Source organism: Microcaecilia unicolor, chromosome 3 (assembly GCF_901765095.1).
Source record: "Microcaecilia unicolor chromosome 3, aMicUni1.1, whole genome shotgun sequence".
Classification (NCBI taxonomy): Eukaryota; Metazoa; Chordata; class Amphibia; order Gymnophiona; family Siphonopidae; genus Microcaecilia; species Microcaecilia unicolor.
In genome coordinates, this window is record NC_044033.1 from 254,240,042 (window position 1) to 254,267,382 (window position 27,341).

A 27,341-nucleotide genomic window follows, 5' to 3' on the forward strand; every position below is an offset into this window, starting at 1 on the left:
CGAGGGAGTCTACCTCTCGACGCTCACACCGTGGCTGTGTTTCCACGGAGTCGAGCCGGGCTCGGCTTCAGACACAGGTTCATGAACTTGTGTCTGATACTGATGGTGTGAGGCCTTGTGGGAGGAGGAGGAGGACATCAGATATTTCTCTGACGAGGAGTCTGATGGCCTTCCTTCTGATCCCACTCCCTCCCCTGAAAGGCAGCTTTCTCCTCCCGAGAGTCTGTCTTTTGCGGCCTTTGTCTGGGAGATGTCTACGGCCATCCCCTTCCCGGTGGTTGTGGAGGACGAGCCCAGGGCTGAAATGTTTGAGCTCCTGAACTATCCTTCTCCACCTAAGGAAGCGTCCACAGTACCCATGCATCATGTCCTAAAAAAGACATTGCTGGAGAACTGGACCAAGCCTCTAAGTAATCCCCACATTCCCAAGAAGATCGAGTCCCAGTACCGGATCCATGGGGACCCAGAGCTGATGCGCACTCAGTTGCCTCACGACTCTGGTGTTGTGGATCTGGCCCTAAAGAAGGCTAAGAGTTCTAGGGAGCATGCTTCAGCATCCCCCGGGCAAGGACTCTAGAACCTTAGACTCCTTTGGGAGGAAGGCCTACCATTCTTCTGTGCTCGTGGCCAAAATTCAGTCTTACCAGCTCTACACGAGCGTACACATGCGGAACAATGTGCGGCAGTTGGCGGGCTTGGTGGACAAGCTCCCTCCTGAGCAAGCCAAGCCATTTTAGGTGGTGGTCAGGCAGCTGAAGGCGTGCAGAAAATTCCTGGCCAGAGGGGTATATGATACCTTTGATGTTGCGTCCAGGGCCGCTACTCAAGGTGTGGTGATGCGCAGACTCTCATGGCTGCGTGCCTCCGACCTGGAGAATAGGATCCAGCAGCGGATTGCGGACTCTCCTTGCCGAGCGGACAATATTTTTGGAGAGAAAGTCGAACAGGTGGTAGAGCAGCTCCACCAGCGGGATACCGCTTTCGACAAGTTCTCCCGCCGGCAGCCTTCAGCTTCTACCTCCACAGGTAGACGTTTTTATGGGGGAAGGAAGACTGTTCCCTACTCTTCTGGTAAGCGTAGGTACAATCCTCCTTCTCGACAGCCTGCGACCCAGGCTAAGCCCCAGCGCGCTCGCTCTCGTCAGCAGCGTGCGCCTCAGCAAGGCCCCACGGCTCCCCAGCAAAAGCAGGGAGCGAGCTTTTGACTGGCTCGAGCAGAGCATAGCCGACATCGTGTCGGAGGTTGAAAGTTTTTCATCAAAGGTGGCCTCTGATAACCTCCGACCGTTGGGTTCTTCAAATAGTCCGGCAAGGATACACCCTCAATTTGGCCTCCAAACCTCCAAATTGCCCACCGGGAGCTCAGTCTTACAGCTTCCAGCACAAGCAGGTACTTGTAGAGGAACTCTCCGCCCTTCTCAGCGCCAATGCAGTCGAGCCCGTGCCATCCGGGCAAGAAGGGCTGGGATTCTATTCCAGGTACTTCCTTGTGGAAAAGAAAACGGGGGGGGGGGGGGGGGGGGGATGCGTCCCATCCTAGACCTAAGGGTCCTGAACAAATATCTGGTCAAGGAAAAGTTCAGGATGCTTTCCCTGGGCACCCTTCTCCCCATGATTCAGGAAAACGATTGGCTATGCTCTCTGGACTTGAAGGACGCCTACACGCACATCCCGATACTGCCAGCTCACAGACAGTATCTGCGATTTCAGCTGGGCACACGTCACTTCCAGTACTGTGTGCTACCCTTTGGGCTCGCCTCTGCGCCCAGAGTGTTCACGAAGTGCTTGGCTGTAGTAGCAGCAGCGTTTCGCAGGCTGGGAGTACACGTGTTCCCCTATCTCGACGATTTGCTGGTGAAGAACACATCCGAGGCAGGAGCTCTGCAGTCCATGCAGATGACTATTCGCCTCCTGGAGCTACTGGGGTTTGTGATAAATTACCCAAAGTCCCATCTTCTCCCAGTACGGAGACTCGAATTCATAGGAGCTCTGCTGGATTCTCGGACGGCTCGTGCCTATCTCCCAGAGACGAGAGCCAACAACTTGTTGTCCCTCGTCTCGCGGGTGCGAGCGTCCCAGCAGATCACAGCTTGGCAGATGTTGAGATTGTTGGGCCACATGGCCTCCACAGTTCATGTGACTCCCATGGCCCGCCTTCACATGCGATCTGCTCAATGGACCCTAGCTTCCCAGTGGTTTCAGGGTGCTGGGGATCTAGAAGACGTGATTCACCTGTCCACGAGTTTTCTCAAATCCCTGTATTGGTGGACGATTTGGTCCAATTTGACCCTGGGACGTCCTTTCCAAATTCCTCAGCCACAAAAAGTGCTGACTATGGATGCGTCTCTCCTGGGCTGGGGAGCTCATGTCGATGGGCTTCACACCCAGGGAAGCTGGTCCCTCCAGGAACGCGATCTGCAGATCAATCTTCTGGAGTTATGAGCGGTCTGGAACGCTCTGAAGGCTTTCAGAGATCGGCTGTCCCACCAAATTATCCAAATTCAGACAGACAATCAGGTTGCCATGTATTACATCAACAAGCAGGGGGGCACCGGATCTCGCCCCCTGTGTCAGGAAGCCGTCAGCATGTGACTCTGGGCTCGCCGTCACGGCATGGTGCTCCAAGCCACATATCTGGCAGGCGTAAACAACAGTCTGGCCGACAGGTTGAGCAGGATTATGCAACCTCACGAGTGGTCGCTCAACTCCAAAGTAGTGCGTCGGATCTTCCAGGTGTGGGGCACCCCCTTGGTAGATCTCTTTGCATCTCGAGCCAACCACAAGGTCCCTCAGTTCTGTTCCAGACTTCAGGCCCCCGGCAGACTGGCATCGGATGCCTTCCTCCTGGATTGGGGGGAAGGTCTGCTGTATGCTTATCCTCCCATACCTCTGGTGGGGAAGACTTTGTTGAAACTCAAGCAAGACCGAGGCACCATGATTCTGATTGCTCCGTTTTGGCCGCGTCAGATCCGGTTCCCTCTTCTTCTGGAGTTGTCCTCCGAAGAACCGTGGAGATTGGAGTGTTTTCCAACCCTCATCACACAGGACGAAGGGGCGCTTCTGCATCCCAACCTCCAGTCTCTGGCTCTCACGGCCTGGATATTGAGAGCGTAGACTTTGCCTCTTTGGGTCTGTCAGAGGGTGTCTCCCGCATCTTGCTTGCTTCCAGGAACGATTCCACTAAGAGGAGTTACTTCTTTCTATGGAGGAGGTTTGCCGTCTGGTGTGACAGCAAGGCCTTAGATCCTCGCTCTTGTCCTACACAGACCCTGCTTGAATACCTTCTGCACTTGTCTGAGTCTGGTCTCAAGACCAACTCTGTAAGGGTTCACCTTAGCGCAATCAGTGCATACCATTACCGTGTGGAAGGTAAGCCGATCTCAGGACAGCCTTTAGTTGTTCGCTTCATGAGAGGTTTGCTTTTGTCAAAGCCCCCCGTCAAACCTCCTTACAGTGTCATGGGATCTCAATGTCGTTCTTACCCAGCTGATGAAACCTCCTTTTGAGCCACTGAATTCCTGCCATCTGAAGTACTTGACCTGGAAGGTCATTTTCTTGGTGGCAGTTACTTCAGCTCGTAGAGTCAGTGAGCTTCAGGCCCTGGTAGCCCAGGCCCCTTACACTAAATTTCATCATAACAGAGTAGTCCTCCGTACTCACCCTAAGTTCTTGCCATAGGTTGTGTCGGAGTTCCATCTGAACCAGTCAATTGTCTTGCCAACATTCTTTCCCCGTCCTCATTCCTGCCCTGCTGAACGTCAGCTGCACACTTTGGACTGCAAGAGAGCATTGGCCTTCTATCTGGAGCGGACACAGCCCAACAGACAGTCCGCCCAATTGTTTGTTTCTTTTGATCCCAACAGGAGGGGAGTGGCTGTGGGGAAACGCACCATATCCAATTGGCTAGCAGATTGCATTTCCTTCACTTACGCCCAGGCTGGGCTGGCTCTTGAGGGTCATGTCACGGCTCACAATGTCAGAGCCATGGCTGTGTCAGTGGCCCACTTGAAGTCAGCCACTATTGAAGAGATCTGCAAAGCTGCGACGTGGTCTTCTGTCCACACATTCACATCTCATTACTGCCTGCAGCAGGATACCCGACGCGACAGTCGGTTCGGGCAGTCAGTGCTTCAGAATCTGTTTGGGGTTTAGAATCCAACTCCACCCCCTAGGCCCATGTTTTATTCCGTTCCAGGCTACACTCTCTGTTAGTTGGATAAATTGTTAGGTCAATCTCAGTTATGTCCTCGCCGTTGCGAGGCCCAATTGACCATGTTTGTTGTTTTGAGTGAGCCTGGGGGCTAGGGATACCCCATCAGTGAGAACAAGCAGCCTGTTTGTCCTCGGAGAAAGCGAATGCTACATACCTGTAGATGGTATTCTCCGAGGACAACAGGCTGATTGTTATCACAAACCCGCCCGCCTCCCCTTTGGAGTTGTGTCTTCCCTTGTCTTTGTCTTGCAACATATGGGACTGACGAACACGAGCCGGTTCGGGCGGGAAGACGGCCGCGCGAGGACTAGCAAAGGCCTTTGCTAGTGAAGTTTCCGATTGGAGGGGCTGCCGTGGACGTCACTCTATCAGTGAGAACAATCAGCCTGCTGTCCTCGGAGAATACCTTCTACAGGTTTGTAGCATTCGTTTTCTTCAACTCTGACCTCTAAGGTCACCTTCACATAATTCTGTTTCTTTGGTATTTTTCTCAAATATTCATCATTTGCTCTTTTTGTAACCTCTTTACCTATCACTCATTGTGGTCCTTCACTGAAAATGTCCCTGTGTTATGTTCAGAACCTCTTTGAAACGAACAGACAGACACTTGTTAAAGTTTATAGCCCATTACTAGGGCTAAGCAAGCCTGTCTATGGGCTGTGAGAAAACCAAGACACAAGCTAGCTAATTGCCCTACTAGATCAAAAATAAGGGAATGTTACATTCAGAGCTGTCTGATCTGAAAAACCAAACAGCTCTATACAACACTCTTAACTCTCCCATCTTATTTTTTAGATTTTTGTATACAGACACTTCAAATTGTTTTTTTCCTTGCATCTATAGGTTGCTTAGAAGTTGACGGGGATAATGCTTGCCCCTTAAACATTCCTGGCTTACTTTCAACATTGAGATAAGAATAAGAGTTTCTAGGGTGAAAAGACCACAGGGAAACTCCAGAGGAGCACAATGAGACATTAACCCCTGGATTCTATATATCGTGCTAAGATTTCTGTGCGGAAACTGAAGCTTATTCCATAACAGTGTGCATGAGCTAATTGGTTAACAAGCCAATCAGTGTTTAATTACCAATTAAGCAATTTACACTAATTGGCATTAATTAGAATTTACGCACTGAACTGCCTAAGCTTATTCTGTAACGTGGGGCACTTTCATATCCTATTAAATAAGATTTGAAGCAGAGCTGAGGTTCTGTATAGGAGGGGACAAGTCAAGGGACATGTTGGAAGTGATATGCCCAGGAAGCTTATATGGTTTACCCCCCCCCCCCCCCCCCCCCCCCCCCCCCATTTGAGGTCTGTAACTGGGTCTTTCCTTGTCCCTCTCTTTCCATCTCAGGTTACAGCTCTGTGGTAGCAGACAGCGCATCAGACTCAGCTCTCAGTAACAGTGCTTTATCCCAGATGAACCAGCCTGTCCCCCACAGCCTTCCCAGCAGCAGCGTGTGAGTACCAGCCCTATCTAGGAGAAGTCCCACATGCAGTATAGGCTGATGTTTAAAATAAAAAAGAAAATTGCACTTCAGGGCCAGTTTTCATTTTGACCTGGATCTGAGTAGCACGAAGTAGGGTTTGATGCACAGCAGAGTGAGTGAGAGCCCCACCCCAGTCCTCTGTACTTGTTGGCTTCCTGCTATTTCATCTCTTCAGCCCTTTACTCTCTCATCCCCAGGAAAGAAAGCAGCAGCATCTCCCAGTCCACCAGCAGCATTACCAGCAGTGGAACTAGCTTACTCCTGCCACTAACGGTCAACCCTCCCAGCTCCCCGACGCCTAGCTTTAGCGACTCGAAGCCCAGCCAGCCATTGCTTAACGGGCCTCCTCAGTACACTTCCACGCCTGAGATCAAGGTGAGGCTGTTGTGGTTTAAGGGCCTTTGCTGCCTCTGCTGTTTGTTCTCATGGTCTGATTTTAGGGAACAGAAGGGATTGGTTGGGGGTGGGGGGGGGGGGGGGGTACTGGTTTATCTTGCTACTTCCTTAGTGGCTCTCCAGACCAGACCAGAATGTGACTGATGAGTTGTGCATGCCTTCCAGCAGGTGGAGACTGAGAAAACTGATTCCAGAGCGATTTGTTCTCATGGTCTGATTTTAGGGAACAGAAGGGATTGGGGGGGGGGGGGGGGGGGGGGGAACTGGTTTGTCTTGCTACTTTTCCTGTTGGTGTGGGGGAGAAAGTATTTTTAGCAGGACAGAAATGATGGCTGTCTCCTGGCTGAGCTCTTTGTGTTTTCCTGTTAGACATCTGAGCCACTGAGCACGTTAAAATCAATGGCCGAGAGGGTAGCTGTGGGCTCTGGACTGGAAGGTTCGGTACCAACCCTGCATATTACGGAACGTGGTAAGTTTCTCTTCTGTCTTTTAACCCCTTCACCCTCCTATCGCAGACATATGAGGGGTAAATCGCCAGCCCAGTTTCTTTGCTCTGTCCTCTTCTAAAAGTGATAGCATAGTACCTGGGTATGATCTCCTGCTTTTGGTATCGCATACATGTAGCACGTACAGTGGTCTCTTTATTGATTGACTTTGCTAAGTTGTAGAAAAAAGCAGTTAAAATAATTTCAGACAGCTCATATTAAATGTAGTCCTCCGTCCACCTTTCTTTTATGCATTTTCAAGCCTTTTCTTTCTTCTTCCATACAGAAATTGTAATCACCAGTACGACTTCACAGCCACCTTCCAGTCAGCCTCCAACGCAGCTTTCAGAGGTGAACATCCCCCTGTCTCTGGGTGTATGTCCATTGGGGCCTGTTCCTCTCACCAAGGAGCAAATGTATCAGCAAGCCATGGAGGAGGCAGCGTGGCATCACATGCCACACCCTTCCGACTCCGAGAGAATACGGTGAGCGGGGGGAATAGCAGGGGCGGAATGCAGGTCGGAGAGTGTACACGGCTACAGCTCGTGCTGGGTTGTCATAACATTGTGGTATCTGTCTGTGCTTCCTTTTCTGCAGCTCTTTATTCTCCTGCTCAAGCAGCATTAGTGTTCATGTAATGAGATGCGCTTTCTGTCTTTTCCCATGGCAGACAGTATCTCCCCCGGAACCCCTGTCCGACACCGCCTTACCATCATCAGATGCCTCCGCCTCACTCGGACACGGTGGAGTTCTACCAGCGACTCTCCACAGAGACGCTTTTTTTCATCTTCTACTACCTGGAGGTATAGGGCAGTCTCCTGCCAGCTTCTCAGGACTGAAGTGTGGATGAGATAGGTCAAAGATAATTGTGACTGTAAGGTGATAATGGTTGCTGTGCAGGAACCCCCTCCTCTTTGTATTTCTCCTCACTCCCCCAGTAAGTTGGGGTTGAACAATATTGGCTGGTTGTTGACCTGTTTTAAAGAAGGAAGAATTTGAACAGCAGTAAGATGAATTGTCGGTGGACGACATTATCCAATGATGCTAGGTCTGGCTCTTCCCTCTCAAAGCTTCATGCGTGTATGAGAGAGTTCTTGGATTTCTTTGATGTGGAGGTGCCTGCCAGAGCCTCTTTTGGAGTAACTGATAGAGTAGTAAAATGACTTTTTTTGGCATATTGAAGTATTTGATGATGCCAAGGACTTTTGATTCCTGGAGTCAGGATCTTGCTTAAAGGCTCGGGTTGTGCAGTCACTTTCTACAAGAAATATGGTATGTCAGGACTTAGGGTAGCTGTGGAGCAGGGGCGTAGCCAGACCTGATGCCAGCTGAAGCCTTGTTCAGTTCTGGTTTCCGGCGCCGCCACGTTCCCTGCCCTGCTCTCCCTCATGTCCTACACGCTCCTTTAAGTCAAACTGAGCACGCCAGCCACTGCTCCCTCCCCGCAGGGCCCTGTTTCGGCATTGCTGGGGAAGGTGATGCGAGTTTCGCTGCTTTTGCCACTTTCAGGCCCAGTTGCATCATCTGAGGGAGAGCACAGCTGCCAAGGACCATTGCTTCAGCCTCCACAATGGGGACACTTCTTGAAGCCTGCATCAATGTGAATGAATGTGTTTATCATTTTTAATGGGGTGGGGGGGCAGTGAGCAAGGGTAAAATCAGACTGGTGCAGCGGAGCAATTCCTGCACATTTTCACGAAGCTTTGAGAGTAGCCCGACCTGGCACCATTGGATGATGTCACTGATGTGTCCAGCAATTCTAAGGATCTGAGCAGGTCTTTGGTTAAACATGCAGCACAGCTCAGCATTTAGTCTGTGTAAAGTTTCCTAGGTAGGAGTGAGTTTGTGATCTGTTAAAATGAGGTTCTGAAGTTTGGTCCTCTTCCAGGGCACTAAAGCACAGTATTTGGCAGCTAAGGCACTGAAGAAGCAATCCTGGAGGTTTCACACCAAATACATGATGTGGTTCCAGCGACACGAAGAGCCCAAGACCATAACGGATGAGTTTGAGCAGGTGAGCACTGGTGTAGGAGCCTTTCAGACAGTTGGCTGAGTAAAATATACCTGCTCCTTGCTGATAACACTCCTCTCTTCTCTCGACAGGGCACCTACATTTACTTTGATTATGAGAAATGGGGCCAGAGGAAGAAGGAAGGATTCACCTTTGAGTATCGTTATTTGGAGGACCGTGACTTGCAGTGACCGCCGGAACCAGCAGAAACTCGAGCAGGAACGTTCCATGCGAGAGCCGCAAGCAAAGGAAAAAGCAGGGGTGGGGGCTGGGACAGAGGGAGGAGGGAGAGAGTCTCCTCTGCTTGTTCCACCCACCTGATAACTGAAGTATGAGAAGAGAATTTGGACATAGTAACCCTCTTTAATGCATGCAGTTTTAACACAGAGACGTTAAACAGAGGGTGTGATACGGACACAGTGCTATCCCCATTATGTCTGTCCCTTGGAAGAATTAAAAGAAAAACAAAACAAAGAATTGTACCAAATCCTCTATTAAAGAGAAACTCCCTGGCTTTTTTTAATGAGCTCATTTGGCTGAGAAAGAAGGGGAGAGACTGTGTGCACTGACAGCAGGTCTGGGTCTCTGCCTGACGACCCTGCTGTGTGGCTGCCACTTTTTCCTGGAATTTGTGTTAATATATATAAATATATATATATAAATTTTTTTTTAAGTTCTATTTTTTTTAACCAGATTTTTTTGGTCCTACGGCTACTGGATTTGTTTTAAGAAACTGGGTGCAGTGACACAAAGTGTCTCTTTCGGTTCCTCCTCTCACCCCTTCACCGCCCTCCTGATGTTTCTGTACCGAAGATTTAGTGGTATGGACAGCTGGTTTAAAATATTTTTCGTAACCTATTTTCATTTTGGAAAATATTTATGAATAAATAGTTTTATATGATGTCTTCTCATGCAAGAAAAGCAAAACTTGCTCTGGCTTGTGTCATTTCTTCATAGCTGTGGGTATAAGTGCCTCATTACTAAGCTGCTCAATAGCTGGAGCTGAAGAAGGTTTTCCCTGTGGTCAAGCGAAGGAAGGAGTAGGGTAGGCTGGCTCTTTCCAAAAAACCAAGGGAGACGTATTTACAGTTACAAGTCTTTATTAAGGAACACCACACAACTCGATACAGCTGCTGTGTTTCATTCAGACTGCTGTGGTAGTCTTTGCAAGTATCATTTTCGACTTTTAGATTTTGACATTTGCATTGTGCTAGAATTAGAAACCAACAGCTTTTACTTGGTATTAGACCTCAGAAACATGACAAGACTGCTGAGGCAGGTGCTTAGGTGCCGAAACACAGCAGCTGTGTTGAGTCGCTTGGTGTTTCTTAATAAAGACAACTGTACATATGTCTCCCTTGGTTTTTGGAAAGAGCCAGCCTACCCTACGCTTGACTGTTCTTACATAGGGATCGAGTGTTCCTCACGTTCCCTTGTGGTCAGCCTTTTCTTTATACCTGAATTTTGTTCTGTCGCATACCCCTGTTTCAGGCTGGCAAAGAAATAGGTGCATGGGACTTAAGTCTTGTTAGTTAATATTTACGATAAGAAACTCTCGACCTGTTTCAGTCCTAGATTCTGTACTCTTTAACCTTCAGTCAGCATTTTTATTTAGTTCTATACACGTATACTGTTATCAGAGGGCCAGTTTCTCTCTTCCTTTTGTACACTGCTGCATTGCTGGTAATTACTATCTGCACACTTAGAACAATAACATAAATGGGAGGTTTAAATTTCATCCTTCAATATCTCTTGGGAGGTGTAGGTGGATTAAGGGCCTGTTCAGACAGAAGCATTAACCAGTACCACATACTCAGTCTTGATCATCCTAAATGTTTTTAGCTCATTCCCCAACTGAAAAGTCAAAGAGGGCAACAGGGCCTGGTACTCCTTGGCAGGGTATACTCTTATTGAATATGAGGCTTGCGAGCCAGTTGTGGGTGGAACTGGGAATTATAACGCCGCCTTCGCTCATCTGTCTCTTCTGCAGCCAGGGTCTGTTGTTCCCTGGACCTCCTGTCCAGCAGGGCTGCGGCCCCGCTCTCCTTTCCGCAGCTTCCCTTCTCAGTCGGTCCCTTCTCAGCTGTTCAATGGAGGCCGTTGCAGTGGAGTGCAGGGAAGAGGGGTTAAGTCAGTTCTTAGTCCACAACCTGCACAAGCGCTGCTGCTACAGAAGAGTCCTGAGCTAAGCCTGGCTAGCGTGATGATACTGCCTGTAAGTAAGAACCTGACTGAAGCTTCTGCTGTTTCAGAAGGTCCTAAAAGCTCTGCTTTATTGTAGGGAAGGAGGGTGAAATTAGGCCTTACTGCTCATTTTCTTTCCTCTAGATCCTCCAGATTGGTCAAGATGCTTAGGTTGTGCATGCCTACCCGCAGAGGGAGACTGAGAACACTAAAACTGTAACAATGTGTAAGCCACCTGCCAACCCCAAGCAGCCAGTAAATTAGTACAAAGCAGAAAAGAACAAACACATAAACGAATAAATAGAACCCTGTACTCAGAACTCAAACAAACACGAATGTGCTTCTGTCGACCGAACGCCAAAGCGCTGTGGTCAGCCCCTGACAACGCAGAGGCCTACTACCACTGAACTTCAGAAACGAGAAGTCCAGAACTAAAGACCTATCAGCCATAGCACCCCTGAGGCACAAAACCAAAACCAGTCTGCAGACCACACTAGACTAAAACATACCGGGTGGGTTCTTGACGGTCTGGAGGTCTAGAGGAAAGAAAATTAGCAGGTAATGCCTAATTTCACCTTCCTCAGCGACCCTCCAGACCGGTCGAGACGCTTGGGAAGGTACCAAAGCAGTAAATAGTCTAAGGGCGGGAACCCTGAAAACCAGAAGTCAACTGCCGCACCAAAACTCGCATCCTCTAGCCTGCACATCAATCCTATAATGCTTCACAAAAGAATGCAGAGAGGACCATCAGCCACTCTGCAAATATGAGGAGGAATCAAACTACTTTCAGCCCAGGAGGAAGCCACCCCCCCCCCCCCCCCCCCCCCCCCCGAGTAGAATGCGCCTTAAGTACCGAAGGCACCTCATGCTCCTTGAGCAAGTATGCCAAAGAAACTGCCTCTTTCAACCATGTGGATATTGCTTTAGAAGCTGCAGCACCCTTCTTAGGTCCCCCATACAACAGAAAAAACCTATCAGAGGCCTAAAAAACTTGAGTCCTTGTCAAGTAAGAACACAAAGCTCGACGAACATCCAATTTAGCTAAACGGCGTTGAGTCGAATCTCCCGACCTATTGCCCAAAACCGGCAAAGAAACGTCCTGATTCACATGAAAAGAGGAAACCACCTTAGGCAAAAAGGATGGAACGGGCTTCAGGGACACCTTTTCCTTTGAAAACGTCAAAAAAAGGAGCACGACAAGACAAAGCCTGCAACTCCGAAATCCGCCAAGCCAAAGCAATAGCCACCAAAAACAGAGTGAGATCCTTAAAAGTACTCGAAACCAATGGCTCAAAGGGGGAACCAACCAACACCAGATTCAAATCCCACGGAGGAACCACCTGACGCTGTTGCGGACGAATCAACTTCACACCCCGCAAAAAAACAAACCACGTCCAGAGAAGAGGCCAAGGATACACCCTGTACCTTTCCCCGGAAACAAGCCAAAGCCACCACCTGTACCTTCAAAGAGGAAAGAGCAAGACCTCTATCCACACCATCTTGCAAAAATTCTAGGACTTCCGGAACCGAAATGCGCCAAGGAGAATAACGCTCCTGACACCAATTTTCAAAAATTTGCCACACACAAACATAAGCGACGGAGGTGGACCATTTACGGGACTGCAACATAGTATCAATTACTGGACGAAAACCCTTTCTTCCGCAACCTGTTCTTCTCAAGAGCCAAGCCTTAAGCGAGAACGGAGACGGATCAGGCATCACTATGGGGCCTTGCACTAACAACACTGACTCCTCTAGAGACAGCAGACCCCGAACTGCCAGACGCAATAGATCTCCATACCACGGCCGACGAGGCCAATTCGGAGCTACCAGAATCACCGTGCCTAAGTGCCGCTCTATTCTCTGAACTACCGACCTACCAGGCCCAAGGAGGAAGCACATACAACTACTACTACTACTATTTAGCATTTCTATAGCGCTACAAGGCGTACGCAGCGCTGCACAAACAGAAGAAAGACAGTCCCTGCTCAAAGAGCTTACAATCTAATAAACAAAAAATAAAGTAATCAAATCAATTAATGTGTACAGGAAGGAGGAGAGGAGGGTAGGTGGAGGCGAGTGGTTACGAGTCAAAAGCAATGTTAAAGAGGTGGGCTTTCGGTTTAGATGTAAAGGTGGCCAAGGATGGGGCAAGACGTAGGGGCTCAGGAAGTTTATTCCAGGCGTAGGGTGCAGCGAGACAGAAGGTTCGAAGTCTGGAGTTGGCAGTAGTGGCGAAGGGAACAGATAAGAAGGATTTATCCATGGAGCGGAGTGCACGGGAAGGGGTGTAGGGAAGGACGAGTGTGGAGAGATACTGGGGAGCAGCAGAGTGAGTACATTTATAGGTTAGTAGAAGAAGTTGAACAGGATGCGAAAACAGGGAGCCAGTGAAGCGACTTGAGGAGAGGGGTAGTATGAGTAAAGCGACCCTGGCGGAAGACAAGACGGGCAGCAAAGTTTTGAACCGGTTGGAGAGGGGAGAGGTGACTAAGTGGGAGGCCAGCAAGAAGCAGATTGCAGTAGTCTAAACGAGAGGTGACAAGGGTGTGGATGAGGGTTTTGGTAGAGTGCTCGGAAAGAAGGGGCGGATTTACGGATGTTGTAAAGAAAGAAACGACAGGTCTTGGCAATCTGCTGGATATGAGCAGAGAAAAAGAGTCAAAGATGACCCCAAGGTTTCGAGCTGAGGGAAGACAGGGAAAATGAGAGAGCCATCAACAGAAATAGAAAACGGGGGGAGCGGGGAGGTGGGTTTGGGGGGAAAAATGAGAAGCTCGGTTTTGGTCATGTTTAATTTCAGGTGGCGTTGAGACATCCAGACAGCAATGTCAGACAAGCACGCTGAAACTTTGGTTTGGATGCAAGGTGAGATATCAGGGGTAGAAAGGTAGATTTGGGAGTCATCAGCAAAGAGATGGTAGGAAAAGCCATGGGATGAGATTAATGAACCAAGGGAAGAAGTATAGATAGAAAAGAGGAGGGGACCAAGAACAGAACCCTGAGGTACGCCGACAGGCAGAGGAATAGAAGTAGAAGAGGATCCACCAGAGTGAACACTAAAGGTGCGGAGAGAGAGATAGGAAGAGAACCAGGAAAGGACAGAGCCCTGGAATCCAAGTGAGGACAGGGTATCCGAGGAGTATGCTGTGATTGACAGTGTCAAAGCAGCGGAAAGATCAAGAAGACATGAGGATGGATAGAGACCTCTTGGATTTAGCCAGTAATAGGTCATTGGAGACTTTAGTAAGCGCAGTTTCGGTATTGAGTGGATGAGGGCGAAAACCAGATTGTAGTGGGTCAAGAATAGCATGTGAGGAGAGAAACCTCAAGGCAATGGTGGTGAACAGCACGCTCAAGTAATTTGGAGAGAAAGGGAGGAGGGAGATGGGTCGGTAATTAGAGGGACAAGTAGGGTCGAGTGAAGGCTTCTTAAGGAGAGGTGTGACCACAGCATGTTTACAAGGCAGTCGGGACAGTTGCAGTGGAAGTGAGAGGTTGAGAATGTGGACAGATAAAGGAATAAGAGCAGGTGAGATGGCATTAAGAAGGTGGGTGGGAATGGGATCAGAGGAACAGGTGGTACATTTTGAGGAAGAAAGGAGAAGTGTAGTTTCCTCTATAGTAACTTCAGGAAAGGAGGAAAAGGAATGAGGGGAAGGAGAGAGAGGGGAACGGACTAGTGGAGGGAGAGGTGGGGAGGTAGAGAATTCAAGGTGTATCTTTTGAACCTTGTCGTGAAAGAATTCAGCAAGGGTCTGAGGAGATGATGGGGGAGGGGGCACCTTGAGGAGAGAGTTCAATGTGGTGAAGAGAAGTCGAGGGTTAGAGCCAAGAGAGTTAGTTGGATATAATAATCCTGTTTGGCGCGTTACAAGAGCAGATTGGAAGGAGGTCAGCATGAACTTAAAGTGTAAGAAATCAGCAAGGGCCTGAGATTTCAGCCAGAAGCGTTCGGCGGAGCGGGTACAGGAACGTAGGTAGCGGATATTAGAAGTCAGCCAAGGTTGGGGTTTTGTACGCCTTATAGGGCGGGTCATCAAAGGTGCAAGAGTGTCTAAGGCAGAGGATAGAGTATTGTTGTAAGAAGAAACAGCTGTTGAGGAGGCCATGGAAGCACAGGGTGTCGATCCCCTCGGACCGTGGATTCCGACAACGACTGAAAAACCGGGGCACCTGAGCATTGGTGGACGTCGCCATGAGGTCCATCACAAACAGACCTCACTCCATCACCAGCTGATGAAACAGCAGACAATGAAGCGACCACTTTCCAGGGTCCAATGTGTGTCTGCTCAGAAAATCCGCGCTCACGTTGTCCACGTGACCTGCTGAGAGACACTGCAAATGAACTTCCGCCCAACACATTAGCTCTGCTGTCTCCTTGGCGACCGCCCAACTCCTCGTGCCCCCTTGACAATTGACATATGCGACGGCCGTGGCATTGTCGGACAGAACCCGGACTGCCTTGCCGCCTCGAAGATACTGAAGAGCCTGGAGAGCCAAACGGAGCGCCCGCGTTTCCAGACGATTGATGGACCATCCGGCCTCCTCCGATGACCAACGGCCCTGGACCACCTGTCCGAGGCAATGTGCCCCCCAACCTCCCAGACTGGCATCCGTGGTGAGAACAATCCAGTCCGGAGGATCTATGGGCATGCCCTTCTCCAGGTTCGGCGCGTGAAGCCACCACTGAAGGCTGAGGCAGGGAACATCCAGCAAAAAGAATCTCTCCTCCAAGTCCTTAGTCTGAGGAGACCAGAGATCCAGCAGGGATGACTGTAACTGCTGTATGTGAGCCCGGGCCCACGGAACTACTCCTATCAACGCTGCAGGTAAGAGCGAGCTGAAGGAAGTCTCTTGGAGCAAAGCTGACGAATCATAGCCTGCATCTTGACAATCCAAGCTGACGGTAAGAACACTCGCCCCTTCAACGTGTCAAAATTAACTCCCAGAAAACTCCAGGGACTGTGACGGAACTAGGTGACTGCTTGTCCACGTTCACTACCCAACCGAGCGACTCTAAGAAACTCACCACTCTCGCGGTCGCCTTTACACTCTCCTGCCTTGACTTGGCTCGAATCAGCCAATCGTCGAGATACGGATGGACCAAGATTCCTTGCTTCCTCAATGCCGCCGCTACGACCACCATAACCTTGGAAAAGGTACGAGGCGCCGTCGCAAGACCGAACGGCAGAGCAGAGAATTGAAAATGCTGTCCCAAGACCGCAAAACGAAGAAAAATGCTGATGTGTCGCCCGGATGGAAATATGTAGATAGGCTTCTGTCAGATCCAATGAAGTGAGAAACTCCCCCGACTGAACCGCTATGGTGACCGAACGCAAAGTCTCCATCCGGAAGGAGGGAACCTTCAGCGTCCCGTTGACCCTTTTCAGATCTAAATAGGCCGGAAAGCACCCTCCTTCTTGGGAACCACGAATAAATCGAGTAACAACCCCCCCCCCCCCTCTCTGAGGTGGGTACAGGAACCACAGCCCCCAGATCGATCAACCGGAGGGTTTGGCGAATTGCCCTGCCTTGAGACGAGAGCGACACGGAGATCCCAGAAAAAAATCGGGAAGAGGGACATCGAACTCTAGGGCATACCCATCGAGCACCCACTGATCCGACGTGATGTGGGTTCACCTCTGGTAAAACTGACGTAGACGAGCACCCATGTGAACCACAGGCTGGACCCGCACACCTTCACTGCGAGGCACGCCACCGAGGTGGAAACCCACCGAAGATGCATCCCGACCTCCCGGCGGCCTCCACGAAAGGGCTGCGTACGCTGAAAAAAATCACCCTCTAGGTGCACCATTGGCCCTACCCGGCCTGTACCGCCGAGCATCTAGCAGACGACAACGGCCCTGATAGCCCTCGACCACCTGTTCTGGGACGCATCTCTGGCAGGCACGGAACCTTAGCATCCCCAAGACCGCGTACCCAACTTATCCAGCTCTTCTCTAACAGCATAGAACCCTTGAAGGGGAGAGAACACAACTTGGACTTAGAGGCCGCATCTGCGACCCAAACTCGAAGCCAAAGAGCCCGATGAGCTCCCACAACCGATGCCATATTTTCTGCCGACGCTCTTAGAAAATCATAAAGAGCATCCGCTAAGAAAGAAGAGCCCATTTCCAGCTTGGCTAGTTCCTGCACCCAGGAAGATCTATCCACCACCGGATCATCTAGGAGTTTTTCAGCCCAGCGGAAGCAAGCACGAGCTACTAAACCTCCACACACCGAGGCCTGCAGCGACAAGGTGGACAGATCAAAACTACGCCTAATAAAGGATTCCAACTTCCTATCTTGAGGATCCCTGAGAGCAGCCCCCTCCCCCATCAACAGGAATAGCAGTGGCTTTAGTGACCACCATCACCACCACGTCTACTGTAGGAGACTTTAAGGAGTCCTTATCCTCTTGCGGAAGAGGATAAAGCCTTGCCATAGCTCTAGCCACCCTACAAGCAGAATCTGGGGAAGACCACTCCTGCATGACCATATCTCTGAGGTCTTTATTCATGGGAAAAGAACTTGAAGACCGGTGAATACCCTTAACCAACTGGTCCACCTGTTTATCTCCGCCACCGTGGTCTCAGGAGAATCAAATTTAAGTGTATTAACCACCTGATCAATCAATTCAGCCAGCTCATCTCTATGAAAGATCCTCACTACCGAGGGACCTTCACCTGGCAAGGACCCCTCCTCCTCAGGACAGGTGTCCAAAAGTACGTCCTCTCCAAGCTCACTGCACTCCTCTTCTGAGTCAGCACTAAGGACAAAAACTCAGTGTGTTCTGACCACTCCAGACGAGGGCGCTTGGCAACTAAGGGACCTACCTCGTTTTGAAGGTCTGCCAGCTGGGATCCTGACTGCTGGGAACATCGACCAAATAAAATCAGGTGGGAATCCCATGCTCCCTGAGCTCTCAGGAGACCAGCCTACATTCTGCCCCTGAAAATCCTGCAACGTCTGAGGTGAAACCGCAGGGCCGGAGAAATCCAAGATGGCAGCGGTTCCCGCCAAAATCGGAACCACAGCTACAGCACCCGGGAGTAAGGGCGTATCAACAGAGCCCAAGCCGACCCTGGAAACCTGCGGACAATACCAGAGGCGAACAAAGAGGCGGTTTCGGCTCCCCACAGAGCCTACATTGTGCCCCCAGCGCGTCCGTACCTCAGTGCGCACAGAACCAGCAACAGGACGGTTTCCCCGCCGACATCCCTCAGGGAAGAAAGGAGGTAAGCAACCCAACAAGCAGCAGCGCCCAGACTCACTCTCTCTCACAAATCAGCCCTAAAACAAACAAGCAGAGCTTTTCTTTTTTTTTCTACTGGCTTCTTACCTCCCAGCCTGGTTACTAAAAGCTGTAAAGGGCTATGGCTCTCAAGGTTCCTGCAATCACACAGGAGCCGAGGCACAGGGCTGCCTGCTCAGGAGAGCACAGCAGGGGGAGGGACCCGATCACCGGGTGTGACACCCCAGGGGAAAAACGGAGCCCCACCGGACCCACTTCCTCGAAGCACACAGGTTCTAAGTACAGGGTGCTAACCAACAAAAGGCCTAAAACAAATCCCAGGCCTACCAGACCAGACTGACTGCTCAGGCTGCAGGTCTACCCTCTGCTGGAGACTGAGATTTACTGGCTGCTTGGGGGTTGGCAGGTGCCTTATACATTGTTACAGTTTTAGTGTTCTCAGTCTCTCTCTGCTGGTAGGAGTGCATAACCCAAGCGTCTTGACCGGTCTGGAGGGTCGCTGAGGAAATGAACTTTTACAATTCTGTCTTCTCCTTTCAGGACTTGCTCTTGTCAGTTTAAAGGAAGTGGGACTGAGCCCAAACTTTGAGCTACCAACACTTTGCTTCAGACAGGACTGAGTGGGCCAGTCAGGGTGACTCTCATGCCTACACCCTTCAGGTTTACTCTCTCTCCTGCTGTGTTAGCTTCATGCGCCTCACCACTGCCCCCCCCCCCCAACCCCCCATTACCTTGAGCCCCTTGTCTCACTGCCTTTCTTCTCTTTGTCCTTCTTGAGTTTTTTCTCTCCTTTTTTCTTCTGCAGGTATTTCTCCATCTCGGGCAGGGGGTCTAGCTTCCTCTTCAGCTTCTCATCCCTGGTGTGGGTTGTGGTGCTGGAACCCTTTCTCCTGATATGTTCTGGCACCTCCTGGTACCAGGGTAGGCTGGTCTGGGCCTCGGCTGCACTCTGCCCCAGGTAGGTGAGCAGCCCTAGAGCCTTCTCCTGCCGTTCCTGTGGCAAAATGACAAGAGTGAGATATGGCAGGTTGGGCATTTATGTATGATTCTGACCTGTGTACTGGAGGATGAGAAGTACCATGAGTGCAATATCACTCTGCAGCCTATTTTTTATATCTCTCACCAGTGCACTGCTACACATGGTTTTGGGGTTTTTGTTTTTTTTTTTAACATAGCTGCTCCCTTCAGGCTTCCCCCTGCACCAGTATCTCATTCTCCCTTCAGCTGCCTTCAGCTTTCCTGCTGTCCGCTCTCCTTTCCCTTCCTGCCATCGTCCTTACTTACTTTGGTAATCTGCTACAGCAGGGTCTCTCGCAGGCAGTCTTGTGTATCATTAGGGGACTTTCCTCTTCTGATGCAACTTCCTATGTATGTGTCAGAGGAGGCAAGGTCCCTGCTGAAGCACAAGACGGCCAGTGTGAATACTTGCTGGAGCAGATTACCAAAACAAGTAAGGAGAGCAGACAGCAGGGGGCCCAAAGGCAACTGAAGTGGGGAAGAGATGCTGGTGTGTGGAGGACTCCGGGAAGGTGGAGCCTGAAGGCAAATATGGGAAAGCAGATGAGAGGAGGAGATACTAGTGCGCGGAGGACCCTGGGAAGGAGAAGGCAGAGGTGGGAGAGGAGAGGAGAGGACAGTGGATAGCAGGGGACCCAAAGGCAGCCAAAGCGGGGATGAGATGCTGATGCGCGTAGGACTCCGGGAAGGAGGAGCCTGAAGGCAGATGTGGGAAAGCAGAGGAGAGGAGGATATGTTGATGGAACGTGGTGGAAGACTCCAGGGAAAGGAAGTATATTTTCATGCATATAACATGCATGCATTATACGATTTTTACGTTTGCACCCAATTTGTGCACATATGTGTGAAAATACGGTACCTGTCTGCAAAGCAGAGCTGAAAAATCTTTGGAGCAATTCAACGGTCAGTACATTGGCTAGACTATGAGAAACATAAGTAGTGACCCAAGCAGACCTTTTCCTGGCGTTTCTCCTCTTCGTACTCCTTGTTTCTGCTTTTAGAGGTATGGCCTTCCTCCACATCCTGGAAGAAATTGATATGGGAAGAATCCGGCTTGAATGCGACCAGTGCTGTCTCATTCTCCCTGGTGCCGGGCTGGAGCAGGTGCCGAGCCTTCTTCCGTAGAAGGTCAGTTCGAGCCTGGACCGTTGAAGAGAGGGAAAATGTATTAGACTTTTCTCTTTCGTCTGCGCCAGCAGAACTCAACCAAACTATTGTCTCCGGCCCATCTTAACTTCTGACTAGTCTTGGAATTTAGTGCGGGGAACTGTGGTTAAGGCACGTTTGATAGAGTTCATGCTTTTTTTTTTTTTTTTTTTTAATGGAGGACAAAGGAAAGGGCTCTCATTACTAGATCCAAAAAAATGCCTTTCTGTATAATAATAAACCCATAGCAAAGCTTTCTTTTCAAAAATGTGCCGAGACTATTTTTACAAAATTGGCTAGTGCAAAGGGAATTTTTTTCAGAGTAAAAAAAAAAAAATGTCTGAGCTACGATAAGGCTAGTGCTAGTAAGTACTGTAAGGGGGCAGGAAAAGGTTGGACCAAAAGAAAACAGGAACAGGGGCTCAAGCAGGTAGGAGGTTACAGAAAGAACGTTTCAGTATCAAGTTCCCAGTACACCAAGGGTTCGCCCCCTAGTGGCCGAGAGACAAACTGTAACGGAACCCACGAGGGAGGGAGCGACACAGGATCTGGTGCTCACAAATGGGGATAGTGTGTCAAATGTCCGAGTGGGTGCACACCTGGGAAGCAGCGACAATCAAACGGTTTGGTTTGATATGACAGCTGAAGTGGAGGGCAGCCACTCTAAACTCAAAGTCCTGGATTTCAAGCGTGCTGACTTTAGTGAAATGGGGGAATACCTGAGGAAGGAGCTGATGGGCTGGGAGGACGTACAAGAAGTTGAAGGACAGTGGTCCAGGCTGAAAGAAGTAATAAATAGGGCCACAGACCTTTATGTAAGGAGAGTAAATAAAAGCAAGAGAAAAAGGAAACCGATATGGTTCTCCAAGCAAATGGCTGAGAAAATAAAGGCTAAAGAGTTGGCGTTCCAGAAATATAGAAAATCTCAAGAAGAGGAACACGGGGAGGAATACCGGATGAAACTGAAAGAAGCCAAGAGAGAGGTATGTCTGGCGAAGGCGCAAGCGGAAGAACAAATGGCTAGAAATGTAAGGAGGGGCGACAAAAATTTCTTCAGGTATATTAGTGAAAGGAGAATGACTAAAAAGGGAATTGTGAGACTAAAAGATACAGCGAAACGCTATGTAGATAATGATGAAGAAAAAGCCAATTTGCTAAATAGATACTTTTGTTCTGTTTTCACTGAAGAAAATCCTGGAGAAGGATCACAAGGGACTGGCAAAAGTACACCTGAGAATGGAGTGGATAGAGCACCGTTCACGGAAGAGAGTGTGTATCAACAACTTGGAAAGCTAAAGGTGGACAAAGCCATGGGACCGGACAGGATCCACCCCAGAATATTGAGGGAGCTCAGAGAGGTTCTGGCGGGTCCTCTTAAACATTTGTTTAATAAATCCTTGGAGACGGGAGAGGTTCCGAGGGATTGGAGAACGGCGGATGTGGTCCCTCTTCACAAAAGTGGTGATAGGTAAGAAGCTGGAAACTACAGGCCGGTAAGCCTCACTTCAGTTATTGGAAAAGTAATGGAAACGATGCTGAAGGAAAGGATAGTGAATTTCCTGGAAGCCAATAAGTTGCAAGATCTGAGACAACATGTTTTTACCAGAGGGAAATCGTGCCAAACGAATCTCATTGAATTCTTTGATTGGGTAACTGGAGAACTGAATCATCGACATGCTATAGACGTAATCTACTTAGATTTTAGCAAAGCTTTTGACACGGTTCCCCACAGGAGGCTCTTAAATAAACTCGATGGGCTGAAGATAGGTCCCGAAGTGGTGAACTGGATTAGGAACTGGTTGACGGACATACAACAGAGGGTGATGGTAAATGGAGTTCACTCGGAGAAGGGAAAGGTGAGTAGTGGAGTGCCTCAGGGATCGGTGCTGGGGCCGATTCTGTTCAATATATTTGTGAGTGACATTGCCGAAGGGTTAGAAGGTAAAGTTTGCCTATTTGCGGATGATACTAAGATTTGCAACAGGTGGACACCCGGGAGGGAGTGGAAAGCATGAAAAAGGATCTGAGGAAGCTAGAAGAATGGTCTAAGGTTTGGCAATTAAAATTCAATGCGAAGAAATGCAAAGTGATGCACTTAGGGAGTAGAAACCCAAGAGAGACTTATGTGTTAGGCGGTGAGAGTCTGATAGGTACTGAGGGGGAGAGGGATCTTGGGGTGATAGTATCCGAGGATCTGAAGGCGACAAAACAGTGTGACAAGGCGGTGGCCGTAGCGAGAAGGTTGCTAGGCTGTATAGAGAGAGGTGTGATCAGCAGAAGAAAGGAAGTGTTGATGCCCCTGTACAAGTCGTTGGTGAGGCCCCACCTGGAGTATTGTGTTCAGTTTTGGAGGCTGTACCTTGCGAAGGATGTTAAAAAAATGGAAGCGGTGCAAAGAAAAGCTACGAGAATGGTATGGCATTTGCATTCCAAGACTTATGAAGAGAGACTTGCTGACCTGAATATGTATACCCTGGAGGAAAGGAGGAACAGGGGTGATATGATACAGACGTTCAAATATTTGAAAGGTATTAATCCGCAAACAAATCTTTTCCAGAGATGGGAAGGCGGTAGAACGAGAGGACATGAAATGAGATTGAAGGGGGCCAGACTCAGGAAAGATGTCAGGAAGCATTTTTTCACAGAGAGGGTGGTGGATGCTTGGAATGCCCTCCCGCGGGAGGTGGTGGAGATGAAAACGGTAACGGAATTCAAACATGCGTGGGATATACATAAAGGAATCCTGTGCAGAAGGAATGGATCCTCAGAAGCTTAGCCGAAATTAGGTGGCGGAGCAGGTGGGGGGAAGAGGGGTTGGTGGTTGGGAGGCGATGATAGTGGAGGGCAGACTTATACGGTCTGTGCCAGAGCCGGTGATGGGAGGCGGGACTGGTGGTTGGGAGGCGGGGAATCCTGCTGGGCAGACTTATACGGTCTGTGCCCTGAATTTATCTTGTGGGCATACTGGATGGACCATGCAGGTCTTTTTCTGCTGTCATCTGCTATGTTACTATGTATATGAAAGAGGCTCACCTCCTGTACATTTATGCCACAGCGGTATTTAAATATCTCTATCATATTCCCTCTCTCCTGCCTTTCACATGTATCTCAGAAGCCAGCTAAAGTTGTTGAGGGATATCTACTCTTTTGACAAATACTCATGGGCTCAGACTCAGTCAAAATCAAATCTGGAAATTTTTGTAAAGTAGATTATCTACTGCTGTAGTGTAAGTCAGTCACTGATGTCTGTCACATAGTAGATGACGACAGAGAAAGACCTGTATGGTCCATCCAGTTTGCTCAACAAGATAAACTCATATGTGCTACTTTTTGTGTATACCTTACCTTGATTTGTATCGGCAATTTTTAGGGCACAGACCGTAGAAGTCTGCCCAGCACTAGCCCCGCCTCCCACCACTGGCTCTGCCACCCAATCTCTGCTAAGCTTCTGAGGACCCATTCCTTCTGAACAGGATTCCTTTATGTTTATCCCACGCATTTTTGAATTCCATTACCGTTTTCATCTCCACCACCTCCCGCGGAGGGCATTCCAAGTATCCACCACTCTCTCCGTGAAAAAATACTTCCTGACATTTTTCTTGAGTCTGCCCCCCTTCAATCTCATTTCATGTCCTCTAGTTCTACCGCCTTCCCATCTAAGGAAAAGGTTCGTTTGCTATGATTTAATATTTCTTTAGTAAAGGTTGCAACTATTTTTATTGGGGGGGGGGGGGAGGAGTTACGAATATGGTAACCCTAATCAAAGTGATAGGTAACTTGCACTCTGTTTCACCATGTGAAAGTTACCTATTACTTTGATTTTATATAAATACTAGGAAAAAAGGCCCGTTTCTGAACGCAATAAAACGGGCGCTAGCAAGGTTGTTTGAGTGAGTGTAGTGTGTCCTGTGCCGTGGTGTCCCCTTGTGTCCAGATCGAGCAATGTGTTGTCTCCCCCTGGTTTCCCCTCCATATAGTAACATAGTAGATGACGGCAGAAAAAGACCTGCACGGTCCATCCAGTCTGCCCAAGAAGATAAATTCATATATGCTACTTTTTTATTTGTACTGTCCTCTTCAGGGCACAGACTGTATAAGTGCCCAGCACTATCCCCGCCTCCCAACTACCAGTCCCGCCTCCCACCACCAGCTCTGGCACAGACTGTATAAGTCTGCCCGGCACTATCCCTGCCTCCCACCACCGGCTCTGGCACAGACCGTATAAGTCTGCCCAGCACTATCCCCGCCGCCCAACCACCAGCCCCGGCACAGACCGTATAAGTCTGCCCAGCACTAGCCCCGCCTCCCAACCACCAGCTCTGCCACCCATTCTAGGCTAAGCTCCTGAGGATCCCTTCCTTCTGAACAGGATTCCTTTATGTTTATCCCACGCATGTTTGAATTCCGTTACTGTTTTCATCTCCACCACCTCCCGCGGGAGGGCATTCCAAGCATCCACCACCCTCTCCGTGAAAAAATACTTCCTGAAATTCTTCTTGAGTCTGCCCCCCTTCAATCTCATTTCATGCCCTCTCGTTCTACCGCCTTCCCCTCTCCGGAAAAGGTTTGTTTGCGGATTAATACCTTTCAAATATTTGAACGTCTGTATCATATCACCCCTGTTTCTCCTTTCCTCCAGAGTATATATGTTCAGGTCAGCAAGTCTCTCCTCATACGTCTTGTAACGCAAATCCCATACCATCCTCGTAGCTTTTCTTTGCACCGCTTCAATTCTTTTTACATCCTTAGCAAGATACAGCCATATGTGTCTGTATGTTTCCTTTCACCCATATAGAGTGTCCCCCTCCCTGTCTGTGTGCCCTGTGAGTTGTGGGCCCTCCTCCCTGTCCCCTGTGAGTTGTAGGCGTCCCCTCCCTCCCTTTCTCTCCCTCTGCCTTTGATTTCCAGGGCCCCTCCGTCCCTCTGTGTCCTGTGATTTGCAGGCCCCCTCCCTCCGTCCCTCCAAGAACAGCACCCCCTTCCTCCCCCAGGTCGGTGGTAGCTCACTTCCCCCCACCCCGAGGTCAGCAGCACTCAGCACAATCCCTCAATGTTTGGAGAAGCGTGCCAACTGGAACCCGTCCCACCCAGCAAAAGACAGGGTTGCGGGGCAGGCATTCACCCCCCCCCCCACCAGGGCCGTTTATTCACTCGTCCCCCCCCCCCCCCAGGGCCGTCGCTCACTTGCCCCCCCCCCCCGGAGGCCGCCACTCAGCCCCCGAGGTTGACGGAGCCAGCACTTTAAAGTTATGCGAGCTGACAGCAAGAGAAGCACAGTACAGCAGCGTCGCGTTCAGCTTTCCCCTTCTCTGTGAGCGAAACAGGAAATGAGGGCGGGACACAGAGAGAGAAGGGGAAAGTTGAACGTGACGCTGCTGTACTGTGCTTCTCTTGCTGTCAGCTCACATAACTTTAAAGCGCTGGCTCCGTCGACCTCAGGGGCTGAGTGGCGGCCTCCGGCGGGGGGGGGGGGGGGAGAAGGGAATGAGCGACGGCTCTTGCTGTGAGGTTGCAGAAGTTTTAAGAGCTGCCTCCGTGGACCTCGGGGGGGGGGGGGGTGGGGGGGGGGAAATGCGAGTGAGTGACGGCCATGGGGGGACTCGGGAGGGGGGAGTGAGAGAGTAGCGGGTGCAGTGGCGAGTGGGAGTGGATAGAGGGTGGTGTGCACCATTGAGTGGGGGTGCAGGTGAGGGAGGGTGGACGGTGAGTGCAGGCAGGCAGCCGCAGCGGGGAGTTGGTTCCTCCGTGGCTCCGCCCTCGACATCATGACGTTTGACGCGAGAGCGGGGCAAACAGTCATGGTGCCAGCTCGATCTACACCATGATGACGGAAGTTGGAGGGGAAAAACGTGGCTTCAGTAGAGGGTTGAGAATTATGTCCGGAAGGGGCGTGGCTGAGGGCGGGTCTATGAGTGAGGGTGAGTGGTGGTGACAGCCTAGGAGGGTGAGTGGTGGTGACAGCCTAGGAGGGTGAGTGGTCCTGACAGCCTAGCCTAGGAACAATACATTCAGTGCTTCACTGAACGTTGGAGGTGAGAATTATTTATATAGATAGATAGATACACACACTACCAAACGCCTTTACTGCACTTTGTACTAGACACGTGTCAACTATGTGGAAAATATCAATAAAGGAGGGGAAAGGCACAAGCTCCGCCCCCCCCCCCCCCCCCCCCCCCCTGTCGACGCAGTTCCGGCCTCACCTCCTGTTCGGCGAGTTCCACCCGTCGCTTCCTCTCGAGCTCTTGCTCGGCAGCGAGCGCCTCGTCCCGCCTCACTCGCGCGACGTTGTCCTTGTTGCGCACGTGCCAACTCTTCTTGGGCAGAATATTCATGTTTTTGGTGCGCTTGCGTAGTTGGTGTTCACCTACCCGACTCTATCCCGTGGATTTCTTTCTCCCCGTCTGTGGGCGCGACTTGCGACCAAAGTTCTCGAGGGCTCCACGTCGTATGCCGGGGGATATGAAACGGATTTAAAGCGTAAAAGTTAGACACAAAACGAAACGTCGTTTTCTACTAGGAGGTTTAATAAGACTTTCTGCTTGCCGACTTTAAAGGCTGTGTATGACGAACTTCCGCTCTTCGAAGCCTTATGTACTGCGCCTGGTGCTCATTTGCGCCTTGATGATTGGCCAGCGCCTCTGTCAGTTTGTACGTTGGTCCCGCCTCTTTCCGTTTCCCGCGTATTTTAAAACGAGCGGTGCTGCTTTGTCTTTGTTCTGTCGCACACGAGAATGGGAAAACCCTCGGCAGACACAGAAAGAAATAGTACAGTATAGGTCCTAGGATATTCTGATTTTTCAACAATGTTTTGTTGTAGTTTGCTGTAAAATTCTATAAAATTCATTACCTAACAGAAAGGTATAGACATTAGTTGGAAACCCTGAGATGTCAGAGGCTGTCTACAGAGAAAGAGAAGCAGAAATGTGTTTCCTCCTATACTGGACAAAATCCAAGGAGAGAAGAGAGAAAAAACATAGAATTAGAGACAAAAACCCTGGGATATCAGAGGCAGTCTGCAGTGCAAGAGCAGAGAAAGAGAAGAAGAAATGCATTTCCTCCTGTACTGAGCAAAGCCCAAAGAGAAGAGAGAGAAACAGAATAAGAGACTACAAATTAGAAATAGAAACCTGCAGACA

General features: G+C 49.8%; 2 protein-coding genes across 4 annotated transcripts in view; one reads left to right on the forward strand and one right to left on the reverse strand.

Moving 5' to 3' along the window:
* CNOT3 (CCR4-NOT transcription complex subunit 3) overlaps positions 1-9,527 on the forward strand; it is a 94,441-nt gene extending 84,914 nt beyond the window's left edge. For all 3 annotated transcript variants that reach the window (XM_030197885.1, XM_030197886.1, XM_030197887.1), the window contains 7 exons: positions 5,570-5,675; positions 5,903-6,080; positions 6,471-6,570; positions 6,873-7,071; positions 7,257-7,389; positions 8,475-8,600; positions 8,690-9,527. In XM_030197885.1, coding sequence (XP_030053745.1) covers positions 5,570-5,675; positions 5,903-6,080; positions 6,471-6,570; positions 6,873-7,071; positions 7,257-7,389; positions 8,475-8,600; positions 8,690-8,788 — 941 coding nt within the window. In that variant the 3' untranslated portion in view covers positions 8,789-9,527. The remainder of the gene's footprint in view (positions 1-5,569; positions 5,676-5,902; positions 6,081-6,470; positions 6,571-6,872; positions 7,072-7,256; positions 7,390-8,474; positions 8,601-8,689) is intronic.
* A 663-nt stretch (positions 9,528-10,190) lies between these two features.
* On the reverse strand, positions 10,191-27,164 carry LENG1 (leukocyte receptor cluster member 1). Its single transcript, XM_030197888.1, is given in 5 exon segments — positions 10,191-10,639; positions 10,642-10,708; positions 18,771-19,033; positions 20,011-20,196; positions 26,406-27,164. Coding segments are annotated over 5 exon segments (783 nt in total). The 5' UTR covers positions 26,538-27,164; the 3' UTR covers positions 10,191-10,504.
* Between the last annotated feature and the right edge of the window lie 177 nt (positions 27,165-27,341).